This window comes from Sarcophilus harrisii, chromosome 2, assembly GCF_902635505.1.
Source record: "Sarcophilus harrisii chromosome 2, mSarHar1.11, whole genome shotgun sequence".
Classification (NCBI taxonomy): Eukaryota; Metazoa; Chordata; class Mammalia; order Dasyuromorphia; family Dasyuridae; genus Sarcophilus; species Sarcophilus harrisii.
In genome coordinates, this window is record NC_045427.1 from 250,654,420 (window position 1) to 250,669,960 (window position 15,541).

Here is a 15,541-nt window from a genome sequence, read left to right on the forward strand (position 1 = left end):
AGCTCAGTAAAGAGAAAAAAAGGGAAGAAAAAGAGACACACAGAGAGAGAGAGAGAGAGAGAGAGAGACAGAAAGAGAGAGAGAAAGAGGGAAGGAGGGAGGAAGAGAAAGAGAGAAGGAGGGAGGAAGAGAAAGAGAGAGAGGAGAAAAAGAGAAAATGAAAAATTTTCTCATTCTATTTATAACTACAACAGTTCATCATTGACCTTAGTGAAGAACTATAGACTTTTTGCACACGTTCCTTAAAAATCATGTTACATGCTAAAAAAGCAAAAATCCCAGTTTTTATCCAGTCCCCCTCCTAAGTCTCTCAGCACTTACTTACTCCCATGTGAAACCTGATGTCCTCTCAGAAAGCATTTAGTAATAAACAAAATAAGACCGGTCAGAATCTATTATTAATGCAATTCGTTGCAGTCTTGTTTTCTCACCTACCAGTAATATATATATATATATATATATATATATATATAATATATATATGTCATGTCAGAGAAGTTCTTTCTGAAGTTTGAGATATTAAATTCTTCTCGTTTTCTAATATAGGTTTATTTACTTTAAAATATAGATCTTTATAAATTCCTACTTTTTTAGTGAAACTGGAAGACTGTCAACATTTTATGAGTGACCTGTAAACAGACAATAGTCCATCATTCAATGGGGATTATTAAAAACTTTAACTAGATTTTCCCAAAGATGTGAAATGGGCAACCTCTTAAACAGGACTTGGTTATTAACAGGGATTGTAAAGACAATAGGAAGGAAAGGGAGATTCATCTCTCCCTTTGTCAGGACATGATGTATGATATGTGGGTTCTGTGTAATTTTAGTTACCGTTGTAGGGGAAAATATAACAAAGGATTTTTTTTAATTTAAAAAAATTTTTATTATAGCTTTTTATTTACAAATATATGCATGGATAATTTTTCAGCACTGACAACTGCAAAACCTTTTGTTCCAATTTTTCCCCTCCTTCCCCCTCCCCCTCCCCCAGAAGGCAGGTTGACCAATACATGTTAAATATGTTAAAGTATATGTTAAATACAATATATACACATGTCCATACAGTTATTTTGCTGTACAAAAAGAATCGGACTTTGAAATAGTGTACAATTAACCTGTAAAGGAAATAAAAAATGCAGGCAGACAAAAATAGAGGGATTGGGAATTTTATGTAGTGGTTCACACTCATTTCCTTGAGTTCTTTTGCTGGGTGTAGCTGGTTCAATTCATTACTGCTCTATTGGAACTGATTTGATTCTTCTCATTGTTGAAGAGGGCCACGTCCATCAGAATTGATCATCATATAGTATTGTTGTTGAAGTATATAATGATCTCCTGGTTCTGCTCATTTCACTCAGCATCAGTTCACATAAGTCTCTCCAGGCCTTTCTGAAATCATCCTGCTGGTCATTTCTTACAGAACAATAATATTCCATAATATTCATATACAACAATTTATTTAGCCATTCTCCAACTGATAGGCATCCACTCAGTTTCAAGTTTCTGGCCACTACAAAGAGGGCTGCCACAAACATTCTTGCACATACAGGCCCCTTTCCCTTTTTTAAGATCTCTTTGGGATATAAGCCCAGTAGTAACAGTGCTGGGTCAAAGGGTATGTACAGTTTGATAACTTTTTGAGCATAGTTCTAAATCCCTCTCCAGAATGGCTGTATGTATTCACAAATCCCAAGAATTCTCTCCTACAATCTTAAAATGATTCATCTCTAAACTCCTAGAATCTGTTAAGGAGTTTTTAGTACTATTCTTAAAAACAAAACAAAACACCCCCCCCCAAAAAAAAAACTCCCTATTCTTCCACTGAGGCCCTAAAATGGGAGTACTGGGACAATTGCTTCAAATATGATACTTCATTAATCTTTCCTAGCATACTAAGTTTTTGGTGGTAACTTTTTAGGAGTTTTTCTGGCTGGCTGAATCTGAATCTGGCTGGCTGCACTTTCAAGGTAACAGAATTCATCAGCAACACTAAATATGTCACAAGGCAAAGATATTCCAATATTTTACAAAAAAAGACAAATGATAAGATAAACATAGCTGCTATCCTAAATTCACAATAATGAAAAAAAAGCTGATTTTTTGGGGGAAAGGTTATTTGAAAAACTAGTTGCCATTTGAATATGTTGCAAATTTATGCCAGATATTACATGATTCAATAGCATGTTGTTAAATCATTTCCCTAGCTTTTGGGAATATTCCTTAGTCTCTGGCTACCAAAATGTAAGAAAGTGGAGATATGGGATGATAGTCAGTGGAGATAGAAGGATCTAGTGAGGCTTTTTAAGGATGGCATGAAAGGAACATGGAAGGAATGAGTATATTAGGAGAGATTAAAAATTAGAGAAAGACAGGATGATAGTGGGAGAAATCTTCTGGATAAAACCAGATATGGCAGGATCAAGGATATATTAAGAGATATTGCAATTTTTTTTCTCATATACTTTGAGCTTATGCTCCCACAAACACATACATTTAATAGAAAGTGTAGAGAAGCCATGAGTATCCACTTGTGAGAGATGCATGTACACACACACATAAATACACTTGTACAAGACATAAGCACATGTATAGAGGGAAAGCTTATACTTTCAATTCTGAAAATTTGTGGATGTCTTCTAAAAGTCCTAGAATAGATTTAGAACCTTTATAAAATTACTTTTTAGAGCCTCATTGGAATTTGATCTGTAAACTCTAGCATGTAATTCAGCTCTTAGAATTTGGTGTTTACTGACCTTTTAGAGCTCACAAGATTATAAATATCACTATTCATTAATCTAAAATCATGAAGAATAGACACAACAAGGGTAGAAGCAATAGCAGAGAAATAAACGGACCACTTTCAATCTACCAGTGGCTTATTTTAGTCCTTACTTGTCATTTTTCTGTTTTCTTTTGAACCTTTTTTTTTTCAAATCAGGCCTGAATCCCTCACCAAGCTTTGCTCTTCATTGTTCCCTGCTAGTGCTATGATCCATTGTTCCTTGCACAAGGTATATATATGTATATAGTGTATACATGCATATATATATATATATATATAATATAAATGCATTATATGTATGATCTCTTTCTCTCTCTAGCTCTTTCTTTCTCCCTCTTTCTCTTTCTTTCTTATCCTTATGAACTCTGGGAATATTTATTTCAATCCTGACTCTAATGGATAATATGGAACATATTCAATGCTATATCTTCTTAACAGAATTTTAAGGGTATTCTTGAAGGGTGAAGAGGCTTTTCTCTAATTATTTTGGTGTAAGTCCCCATTCTGATATGTTCTCATCAATGTTAACCAATAGCAATTAGTACCCTAGGTTCTTTTAACCAATTAACATTGATTAGCTTTTGCAAAGGGACTTTTTTTTTGCAAATATATAGCAAGAATAGAAATAAAAAATTCCACCTTATACTGGCTTTCTCCCACCTTTCTGGGCTTAGATGGGGGTGATATATACTTTCTTACTTACTACCTTGGAAAGGATGTCCCCCTACCTTATTTACAAATTTGATGTGGTCAATGGGTAGTTACTGCTAGAATAGATTTAGAACCTTTAGAAAATTACTTTTTAAAGCCTCACCGGAATTTGATCTGTAAACTCTAGCATGTGATTCAGCTCTTAGAATTTGGTGTTTACTGACCTTTTAGACTCACAAGATTATAAATATCACTATTCATTAATCTAAAATCATGAAGAATAGACATAACAAGGGTAGAAGCAATAGCAGAGAAATAAACAGACCACTTTCAACCTATCAGTGGCTTATTTTAGTCCTTACCTATTCATTTGAACACAGCCACACAGGAAAGGCCAATGAAAAAAATTTTTTTAATATGTCCCAGTTCTATACTTAAAATTTTCCTGGTGGCTTCACTTAGATTTTTGAATACCACAGCAACTAATACTAAGTCCATCTCTTCACCATGTGGTTATGAGAATGGCAACTAGGCCCATAATGTCTGTTCATGCTACAAAATCCACATTTTGCATGAAACTATACATGTTATTCATTCTCATAAGGTTTGGTCTTGACCAATCCTCATTACACATTCCTAACACATAAACATACACTTATGTATGTATCTCTCTCTATATATGTACAATATCTATTTCTACCTTCATTTATTTCTATTTCATCATTTATAGTAATATCTATTTATCATCTCTCTATATGAAATGCATGTATATATCCCAGGATAGCTTTGATTTATGGAAGTTACATGTAGGATAACTTTATGAATTGTCTGGAGTTAAGATAAGGAATCTAATCTACAACATATATTTTCTGATATTGAAATAAATATCACAAATCATATTACACCAAGACAGAGACTAGAGGTATGAAAAACATTTTAAGTGGAGGGATAGTTTATCCCTCATTAATCAATAAGGTTGTGTTGAGAAGGGACAATATATAAATTCAATGTTATTTTGTAATTTTTATTTTGTTTAGTTATTTTCAAAAGTACTTAAAATAGTATTTCTATTTTCTGTTTATAAAAACAAAGATGTTAATATAAAAAATGGTAATTTTGCAGGCTTCCCTTTTCTTCTATTTATTAATGAACGGAAGAGATAATAATTATGAGACAATTCATAGTTAAGAAATCTCTATATGGGAATTCTCTATATGAATTTCAAAAAACTACAGATAAGTGAAAGTTTTGAACTTATAAATGTTAATAGTGTCAAGAAAGCTAAGTGATTCCATAGATCACTAAGGGTGAGTAAGAGGATGACCCATTTTTCTCACATATATTAGTTATTCTCAGGTTTTCACCTCAGAAGGATGTTAAAACTCAAGCTGGATCTTGAAGGATAGCTTTTACAAAGATTTTCCTACTCATTTCCTAGCACTTTTCTTAGAGCATTCTTCATCTCCTTATTCCTAAGACTATAGATGATAGGGTTTAAGAAAGGGGTCACCATGGTATAAAATAGGGTCATAAATTTATGGGTCTCTGCTTCACGCCCAGATCTTGGAGTCATATAGATCACCATTGCAGATCCATAGAAGAGGGAAACTACAACAAGATGGGAACCACAGGTAGAGAAGGCCTTTCTTCTACCTCTTCCTGAAGGTATTCTCAGCACAGCTTTCAGGACCAGAGTATAGGTCCCAATGATAAAGAAGAAGGGGATAACCAGAACCATAGAACTCAAGAAGGAACAGATAAATTCCATCATAGGTGCTGGTGTGCAGGTGAGTACTAGAATTGGGGATGAGTCACATAGAATATGGTCAATAATTTTGGGGCCACAAAAAGACAACTGGGAGATGATGATAATGGGGACAGGGAACCAGAGAAATCCAATTATCCAACAGCTGATAACCAGGCTAATTCGGAGATATCTTGTCATGATAATGTGATAGTGTAGAGGCCGGCATATAGCAAGATATCGATCAAATGCCATGATAGCCAGAAAAAAACATTCTACTGCACCTAAAGAGAAGAAGAAATAGAACTGGAGGAAGCATCCAGAAAAGGAGATGACTTTGGTCTCAGAGAAGAAGTTGGCCAACATATTGGGAACAGTAGTATTGACATAACAGATCTCTAGAAAGGAGAAGTTGGCCAGTAGTATGTACATGGGGGTATGAATTCTCGCATCCCTGAACACAGCACAGATGATAGATCCATTCCCCAGGAGGGTGAGAATGTAAATTGTCAGTAGTAGCATGAAGAGAAGTTTCTCTGTCTCTCCAGTATAGGTGAATCCTAGGAGGATGAAACCAATAATTCTATTGGAGCTGTTGTAGGTGTTGAAGCTGTAAACTACACAAAACACCAAAAGTTATTACTTGACAATGGTTTGGTCATTGTGGAAGTTCTTAAAAGTTTGAACAAACAGAATCCTCTGATTCTTTGGCATATTACAATGTGGGACTACGTTGTAATTTCTGCTTTTCAACCCATTAACTAATTTTTTGGTGGGTAAATTTATAAATTTAATTTATAAATAATTATTTATAAAAATAAATTTTATTTATTTACATAAATAAAATAATGTTTTATTTATGTAAGTTCTCCTTGACACGCAACTTAATTTTTCTCTTTTAAAAAATATTTATTTATTTAAAATTTAAAAATAAAATATGAAGGCAGAAATAAAATGCTGCCATGTGCATAGTAGAGCATGAGAAGATTCAAAATATAATGCATTAAATTTCCATTTCAAGAAACCTATGTAATAAGTGCTATACATTGTGTTCATAGCTGTTCATCTTTTATTCCCTTTCCTATATGTTTTATTATTGTTCTATACACTTTTAAACTTTATTTTTCCTGCCTTCCTCACTTTCCCATATGTATGCATATATAATACATAACATATAGGTATATATACTTACACATCCATTCATACACTATATATATATATGTATATACATATACACAAACATTTATACAATACATATGTACACAATATATACATACATACACATTTTCTTTTTTTGATTAAATCTATCTTAGCTTTAACTTTGAGATGATGATTTCTATCCCTGATTTTTTACCTAATCAATTCTTTGCTCTTTATTTTATTTTTGTGTGTATTTCTTATTTTGTATCCCTCCTGACTTCTCTGCTTTATTTCTACCCACTTGCCCTTGTATTAATTAACCTACCCCCTCTCTAAAGATCCCCCCTTTATCCTTTCCTCCTACCATATTCTCTCTTGCTTTTATCTGAATTTAGAAGACTTTTATAGCCTTCCAAATATATGTTGTTCCTTTTTTATATTATATTCCAGTTGATTTATATACTCTTCTATAATGTCCTCCCCAGTTCTATTCCCTCACCTTCTTATTTCTTTATGAATTTAGAAAACCCTTATTTCCTTCTAATGGCATGTATTGTTGTATCTTTGACTCAGATCTGATGTGAATAGAGTTCCCTCTAAAAAATCTATCCCACCCTTATCATCTCTCCCTCCCTATCTTACCCTTGCCTCATTTTCCCCTCTGTCTTGGAACTGGACCAAGAACACTGCCCTTCTTGTAAGTGTCTACAGCTAAAAACATGCTGCTCCACTGCTTCTGCTCTCACTTGATATTTGCTGGTTCCTTCTAGTCCAAGGTCAAGTCTGAGCAGAGGACTTCTCGCTTTTCTGTGTTCAAATACCAACTCTCCACACCAGAGAGATGAAAATTTCTGTGGCTGGGTTGAGACTACTTCCAACCTAACTAGTCCCAAGGTTTGTCTGCTTGCTCAGAAGGTATATATACTTCACATGGGCCAAACCTTTATCCTGGGATTTTTCTTTGGAGTTTCTCTGATTGCTTCATGGGGACTGCTCTTCTGCCTCAACTTTTGATAATTTTTACTGCTTGATGTTTCCCTGAGGTGCAATTTTATCTTTTTTTGTGTGGAAAATCTGAAGAGCTTGGAATTTTTAGACCTATTCTACCATTTCCCCCAGCATCCTATTTCTTATTTCCCCCCAAAGATGACTCCCTTTTCTTAGAAATGGTTTTGTCTTTGAAATATACCTCATTTTAAAGCACCAAAGTTACTATTTATAGATTTTCACTTAGTAGAAACATCCTTAGATTATGAAATGATGGAGAACTAGGAATATGCTGGAATAACAAGTTTCTCTATTGATTATTTTTGGGTCTGCATGTCTTACAAATAATTGTTTGACTTAGCTAACAGTTAATTCTATGAGTAAATCACTCCAATCAAGGTTGAAATGATAGATAATTTCAGTGAAATTCAGTGGAATATAGTTAGCAGAGGGTGAGGGAAGACAGAATCCTAGAACTGCATTAATATCCAACTGACTAAATTGGAGCTGGGTCAGGAATTAAATAACCCTGCAGAAGTCCTTGTAATATAATTATAGAAACTGGTTATATAATTCTTCTCCAAAATAGAAATCTCCATTTTCTGTCTTAATTTCCATTATCTGCTTTTCTAACTCTCTGTGTTAGGTGGCAACTATTGTCCAGGAGTTTCTCAAACACAGGACTTGGGCTTACTGCAACACATGGGAAATTAATAAATAAAAATAGAAATAAAAAAATAAAGAGTAAGATTAATTTAAGTGAATGCAAATGAATAAATGAGTGTACCTCTCTGTGTGCCTGTATATATGTGTTTGTGTATGCATGCATGTATAAGTGTGTATAGATACCCATGGGTATGAGCATGCAATTCTAAATCAAGCCATAGCAGATAGAGTAGTTTCCTAGAAGGATGGAAATATGTCTAAGGTAGTGACAAGGGAATCCAGATCCTTCACTGTCCAATTCAACTGGTTGACTGAAAAGTCTTTCTTCTGAAACTGATTTTTCTAAAAAGCATAACTAAGTAGGTGAAGTTTCTCCTGATAACTCAATAAAATATTCTAAAATGATAGTGACTCATTAAATTAGTAGAGTGTAAATTATTCTGTAAAAAGAATTTGTTTTAGCAAAATCTTTGCTGCTCTGATGATAAATAGATGAGCAAGACAATGTTGCAATTAGATGGATGTGAAACAGGTTTAATATTTAATTTTAAAGAGAAGTTATTTATGGTTCTATGTCAATTCATAAGAAAATGAGTCTTCAAGATCTGTTCTTGACTTTTTTCACATCATTTTTATTAATGCTTTGGATAAGGATATAGATGGTAGATGTATCAAATTTACACATTATACAAACCTGAAAGGGTTAGCAAACACTGATAATAGAATCAGAATTGCAAAAGATTTTGACAAGCTAGATCATGGGGCTGAATCAAGTTGAAATTGAATAGGAATAAATTAGAGTACAGTTCAGAAAGTTAATTTCACATGTATAAAATGGAGAGGGATGTTCCTATTTCAGTACTTCATTGGAACTGTGGTGAGGTGGCCATTCCTTCTATCACTATGGATCATATATAAAACTGTGTAGTCTATTTAAATTCTATTTAGTTCTTTCAATTTTCTTTGCTCAATATTACTTTTTAAACGTTCCTCTTCTTTTCTTATCTCATTTGATCTCTGTAAGGCAAGTGCTATTTTTATCTTTATTTTATAGATAAGGAAATTGAGACTGAGAAAGGTAGTAAGTAAAAACACATTTATTAAGTACTTGTGTGCCAGGCATTATGCTAAACATAGGATATGTCCAGGGTCATATAGCTGGCCAGAGGCAAGTTTTGAACATAGCTCTTTCTGGTTCTAAGTCAGTACTCTTTTCAATATGACACTTTGTGCCTAATATGCCTAATAAGACTTACTGCTAATGCTCAGGATGCTTATTTTAATTGTCAGAGCTCCAAATATTATTCTTCTTCTTTTTTTTTTTTGCAATGCCATTCAATGAATAAAAATGCATTTAGGACCAAATCAAAAGATGACTTCTGAGAATGCATTATTACTCACCTGTGTTCATTTTCCTGCTGGTCTTCCTGACTGCAGAAAGTTGATGTCCAATTGGTTTTCTCTAAATGCAGTGGCCAGAAAAAGCAGGTAGCTTCTTTTAGTTTTCAGTGGTTTATGTGATATGGGTTAAATGATCTTGGAGCTAGGTTTATGTAAACAAGCTGTTTTGAAAGACATTGTTTTATTTTATGAATCAAATGATAATTAGTTGAATTTGGACCTCCATATATTTATTTATTGTAGTCAACTCTTTTAACTTTGGTAACTTTAAAAGTCTGATATCAGACAAAATAATCCAAATAAGCCAGAGAGCCTTACCAGGAAAGAAAAGGATTTTCTTTAATATTTATTTTTTCTTCAAAATTAGTTCCCAATAGCCACAACAAATTGCACGCTTGGAAATTGCTCATTCAGTGGGAATTGTCCGGATAACGAGGCAAGACCTGAATTCTCATTTTATTTGGTCCTCTTAGTTGTTACAGAAAGAAAACTTCTCCGAGATGACAGTTGCATCTTTCACTCATGTCACATGCTTTGTATCTAAAGTTTACAAATGTAAGGACTGTGTTCTCAGTTGTGACAAATGGCAAACTTCTCTGGCAAGGATAAAATTCTCTGTCTCTGTCTTTGTCTCTCTCTCTCTCTCTCTCTCTCTCTCTCTCCCTCCCCTCCCCCCCCCCCATCCCGTTACTGCATAGAAACAAGCAAGGCTTAGCAATGACATTTGTTTCCTTTATTATGACTTTTAAAATAACAATTACCTTGACTATTTTCTTTGAGCACGATAGGGAACCCTTAAGTCATATTTTTCCTTGTTTTGTCTCCTTAATGTTTTACTAAAGAGAAAACCTACTGTTCTATCTGGTATCTGAGAAACACTAATATCCTACCTGATATCTCTCCTTCTAGAGAAAGGGTGGAAAAATGGAGTTGGTATTACTAATAAGCTAGGCTTGTTAGAAAAATGAGGAATGGATCATAAGTGCAATCTGGTTGAGTCCACAAACACAGCTCTTTGAAGGATTAATTTGTTGTCTATAGGAGAACAGTGCCATGGGAAAACTCAGTGCCAGAGATTTCCCTCTCTTCAAGACCTCCCTTCTCTGGGGAGGTAGTCTCTAAGTATTCTTTCAGAAAGATCTCCATAAGCTGCCCAATGCACTATATTGTGATTTCTCTGCTTTGCTTCTCAGAGTCCTAGGAAAAAGAAGAAAAACTAATTCTATCTTTGTACAGTGCCCCTCTGGGGACTTTTTTTTTTTAACTATGTCAGATAAATATATATCTATATCTATATCTATATATCTATATCTTGTAACGTCTTTCCTCAACCATATTAGTAAAAATGTTTCTCCTTTGTTTTGGTTCAGTAAGAGCCTGGTTGGAGATTAGGCATGAAGACACATTAAGTCTTGTTATGAATGCCTACATGTTAATGTGGTGAGTCAAAAGAAAAAAAATTGCTCAGTTATCCCTATGAGCCAGTTTTTCTAGTTGGGAATATCCCTCAGGGACTGTCATTATTCCAATAACAAAAGAAACTAAATTTAACTTGGTTGGTAATTTAAAAAAAATCACAAGTCCTGTTTCGATCTTCTTTCCTTCCTGACCTTTTAAAATAAAGGAACTGGGAGTTTGTTCTAATATTTACTGAGTTATATTTACTTTTACAAAAGTTCATTTTTCTATATTAGTTGTTGTTAGTAGACTTGGAAATTAAATTATGCCACACAGTAGTCATCAGAAATCGCAAGGCACACCAGAAAGGAGGAAGTTCCTTGATTTTTAAGAGACTGACAAGTATGTCCTACTGTGTATTTTAGAAACTGCTCTGTTCTGTGAAAGTGAAATATCTCCAGATCATGTAAAAATTTGTCTTTCTATGTCCCATTTCCGTTCTTTATCATATAGAATATGCTACCTGGACTATTTGAGTCTTCTTGTCAATTTTAGTATGCCTTTTGATTTTTTTCACAATAATAAATGAGTAATAAGCAATAAAAAGGAGAATGGGAATAACATAAGGACAATTTGCTGGAGAAGATGGTGTGACCCAGTGATGGGATTAGAGGGTTTGCCTTTCAATAAGAAGGAATGAATCTTACTACAAAGAAGGGATGAAAGAGAAGGTAGTAGAAGATGTTTGGGTGATAGGGGATGAAGAAAAGAAAAAAACTCTTGGCCATATTTTTTTGAAGTATAAGGTGAAGTCCTGTGGTGAGGGGGTAATCTGGAATAGCTGTTGTGGTGAATGAAAGAATGAATTGATTAGGAAAGTATAAAAGGATTACTTTGCTGCAGTGGGAGCATAGTAGTGATTTTGTTTTATAGTGTTCCCTCTGGCAGCGTGATTTTGTGATTTCCTCCATTTCCATCCAGCAACATGTGAATAGATGAGAGATGAAAGATGGTAGGTATAATCAGAAGTTGAGGTTTGATAATGCATAATTAGTATTAGGATAAAGAAGTTAAAAGTTTGGGAAGATAGTGTAGAATTGAACTGATTCATCACAATGTCAAAATAAGGGAGAAAAGGGAGTGTAATCAATGCAGTGATGACAGGATGAGAAAGAACTGAAGGATGGGGAAATTCAAAGTCATAGGGTAAAAAATAAGGGATAGGAGATATAATCCAGAAAGAAAGATAAAATGATAAAAAAGTTATGAAGAAAAAATGCATTTCAGGAGTCAGTCAATATTATCAACTCCAAGTGTTTGGAGAGCATGGCAAAGTCAAGAGTATGGCATTCCTGTGCATAACTGAAGCAATGGTGTGGAGGAGTATACCTTGAGAGTTGAATAGATCTAATCCAACACTTGTCCAAGCTCTTTACCATATAGATCATTTCTACAATATTAGCAGATTTTATCCTGAATAATACTTTATTGTCAATAGCCCCTTTAATGATCTGAGAACCTGAAGATTTCGTAGTTCATAAAATTCATGAAGTTTTCTTTAAGAACATTACCAGTGTTAAGGATTATTCCATTGTGAGACTTGTCATTGCACCAATCTATTTTTTACCACTTTGCTTTGTTTTTTGCTGTATCAGTAAACTAAGTAAAACACGAAGATGTGTACTCATTTGGATGCAAAATATATTCATGATCTGTTATTTACAGATTGTGGCTATTCTTCCATTAATAAAAAACACAATTTTCCTATACCTCAGTAGACATTCTTTTTTTTCTCTTTTATGTATTTTTTGAATTTTAAATTTTTTCAAAAACATAATTTTTTCAACATTTAGCTTCAAAAAACCTTGCATTTCCCTCCCTTTCCCTCCATCCCTTCTCCTAGATGATATATAATACAATACATGTTAAACATTGTAAAAACATGTGTTAAATCCAAATTAGAAATATATATTTATATAACTATCTTGCTGCACAAGAAAAATCAGATCAAATAGTAAATATAAACGAGAAAGAAAATAAAATTCAAGCAAATCACAACAAAAAGAGTGAAATGCTATGTTGTAATCCACCTTCAATTCCCATAGTCCTCTTTCTGGTGTAGATGGCTCTCTTCATCACAAGATCATTGGAATAGGCCTGAATCATCTCATTGTTGAAAAGAGCCACATCCATCAGAATTGATCATCATGTAATCTTGTTATTGAAATGTACAATGATTTCCTGCGTCTTCTCACTTCATTTAACATCAGTTCATGTAAGTCTTTCCAGGCCTCTCTGAAATCATCCTGCTGATCATTTCTTATAGAATAATAATATTCCATAACATTCATATACCATAATTTATTCAGCCATTCTCCAATTGATGGGCATCCATTCAGTTTCCAATTTCTTGCCACTACAAAAGGGCTGTTATAGACATTTTGCACATGTGGGTCTCTTTTCCTCCTTTAAGACTTTTTGGAATATAATCCCAGTAGAAATACTGCTAAATCAAAGGGTATGCAGTTTGATAGCCCTTTGGGCATAGTTCCAAATTGTTCTTCAGAATGGTTGGATCCATTCACAATTCCACCAACAATGTATTAGTATTTCAGTTTTCCCACATCCACTCCAACATTCATCTTTATTTTTTTCTGCCATGTTAACCAATCTGAGAAGTGCATAGTGATATCTTGGAGTTGTCTTAATTTGCATTTCTCTGATCAATAGTGATTTAGAGCATCTTTTCATATGACTAGAAATCGTTTCAATTTCTTCATCTGAAAATTGTTTGTTTATATCCTTTGACCATTTGTCAATTGGAGAATGGCTTGAATTCTTATAAATTTGAGTCAATTCTCTATTTTAGAAATGAAGCCTTTATCAGAACCCTTAAATGTAAAAAATGTTTCCCAATTTATTGCTTTCTTTCTGATCTTGTCTGCATTAGTTTTGTTTGTACAAAAACTTTTTAATGTAATATGATCAAAATTATCTATTTGGTGTTCAATTATGAGTTCCTGTTTTTCTTTGGACACAAATTCCTTCCTTCTCTGCAGATCTGAGAGGTAAACTATCACATATTCTTCTAATTTGCTTATAATATTCTTTATGTCTAAATCATAAACCCATTTTGGCCTTATCTTGGTATATGGTGTTAGGTGTAGGACGTTGCCTAGTTTCTGCCATACTAGTTTCCAATTTTTCCAGCAATTTTTGTCAAATAGTGAGTTTTTATCCCCAAAACTGGGGTCTTTGTGTTTGTCAAACACTATTCCATTGAACCAAACCTATTCCATTGATCAACTACTTTATTTCTTAGCTACTATCAAATTGTTTTGATAACTACTGCTTTGTAATTTTGTTTTAGGTCTGGCTGCCTTCATTTGCATTTTTTTTTTATTAATTCACTTGAAATTCTTGACTTTTTATTCTTCCAGATGAACTTTCTTATTATTTTTTCTAGATTTGTAAAATAATTTCTTAGGAATTTGATTGGTATGACACTAAATAAATAGATTAATTTAGATAGTATTGTCATTTTTATTATATTCACTGGGCTTACCCATGAGCACTTCATATTTTTCCAATTAATTAGATCTGACTTTGTGTGGAAAGTGTTTTATAGTTGTGTTCATATAGTCCCTGACTTTGCCTTGGCAGATAAATTTTCTTTCTTTTTTTTTTTTTTTAATTAACAAAACATGTGTTGGTAATTTTTCCAACATTGACCCTTGCAAAACCTTTTGTTCCAATTTTTTTCCCTCCTTCCCCCAAATCTCAGCTAGCTGGCAGGTAGTCCAATACATGTTAAATATGTTGAAATACATGTTAAATCCAACATATGTATACATATTTATACAGTTATTTTGCTGCACAAGAAAAATCAGATCAAGAAGGAAGGAAAAGAAAGACTGAGAAAGAAAATAAAATGCTAGCAAATAACAACAGAGAGAATGAGAATGCTATGTTGTTTCCCCACACTCTGTTCCCAGGTTCTCTTTCTGGGTGTAGATGGCTCTTCACTGAACAAGTGGAACTGGTTTGAATCCTCTCATTGTTGAAGAGAGCCACGTCCATCATAGGATGGACTTGATCGTCATATAGTCTTGTTGTGTCTGTGTATAATGATCTCCTGGTTCTGCTCATTTCACTTAGCATCAGTTCATGTTGGTCTCTCCAAGACTCTCTGAAATCATCTTGCTGGTAGTTTCTTATAGAACAATACTGAGGGGTTTATGTAACAACTAGGATTGAGAATTTCATGGAATTGAGAACATGTAGAAGATGGAGTGCAGATTTTATGGAGTTTTGATTGTATAGAATGTATGGAGGAGTACAGACAATGGATAGGATATAAATTATATAACCATAATTAATGATGTTACATACAAATTAATTGATATACTCTTTTGCTGAGGCACTGAAGGTACTATTATTATAAGGCATCAAGGTGACACAGCAGATAGAGTTGTTGATTTTGTGTTAGGAAGACTTGAGCTCAAACCCAGAGACTTACTGGAGTGAGTCACTTCACTTTTATCTGCCTCAGTTTACTTATTTGTAAAGTGGGAACTATAATAACATCTATTTCTTATGATTATTATGAAGAAAGAATGAGATATTTTAAAAACACATTACTATATAAAATCTCTTATCTTTATTACTTATTCTAAAAGCATAGAATTTTCACCTAAAAGGGACATTAAAGACTATTTAATCCAATGCAACTGAGGAAACCAAGGTCTAGAGATATAAGATGATTTGCC

At 33.6% G+C, this 15,541-nt stretch overlaps 1 protein-coding gene across 1 annotated transcript; it reads right to left on the reverse strand.

Moving 5' to 3' along the window:
* Window positions 1–4,859: 4,859 nt before the first annotated feature.
* LOC100932301 (olfactory receptor 11G2-like) lies at window positions 4,860–6,380 on the reverse strand. The gene is made up of 2 exons (XM_023498930.1): window positions 6,373–6,380; window positions 4,860–5,790 (listed from the first exon to the last, which is right to left on the reverse strand). Exons 1-2 carry the CDS (start codon window positions 6,378–6,380, stop codon window positions 4,860–4,862), a joined length of 939 nt encoding a protein of 312 aa, XP_023354698.1.
* Between the last annotated feature and the right edge of the window lie 9,161 nt (window positions 6,381–15,541).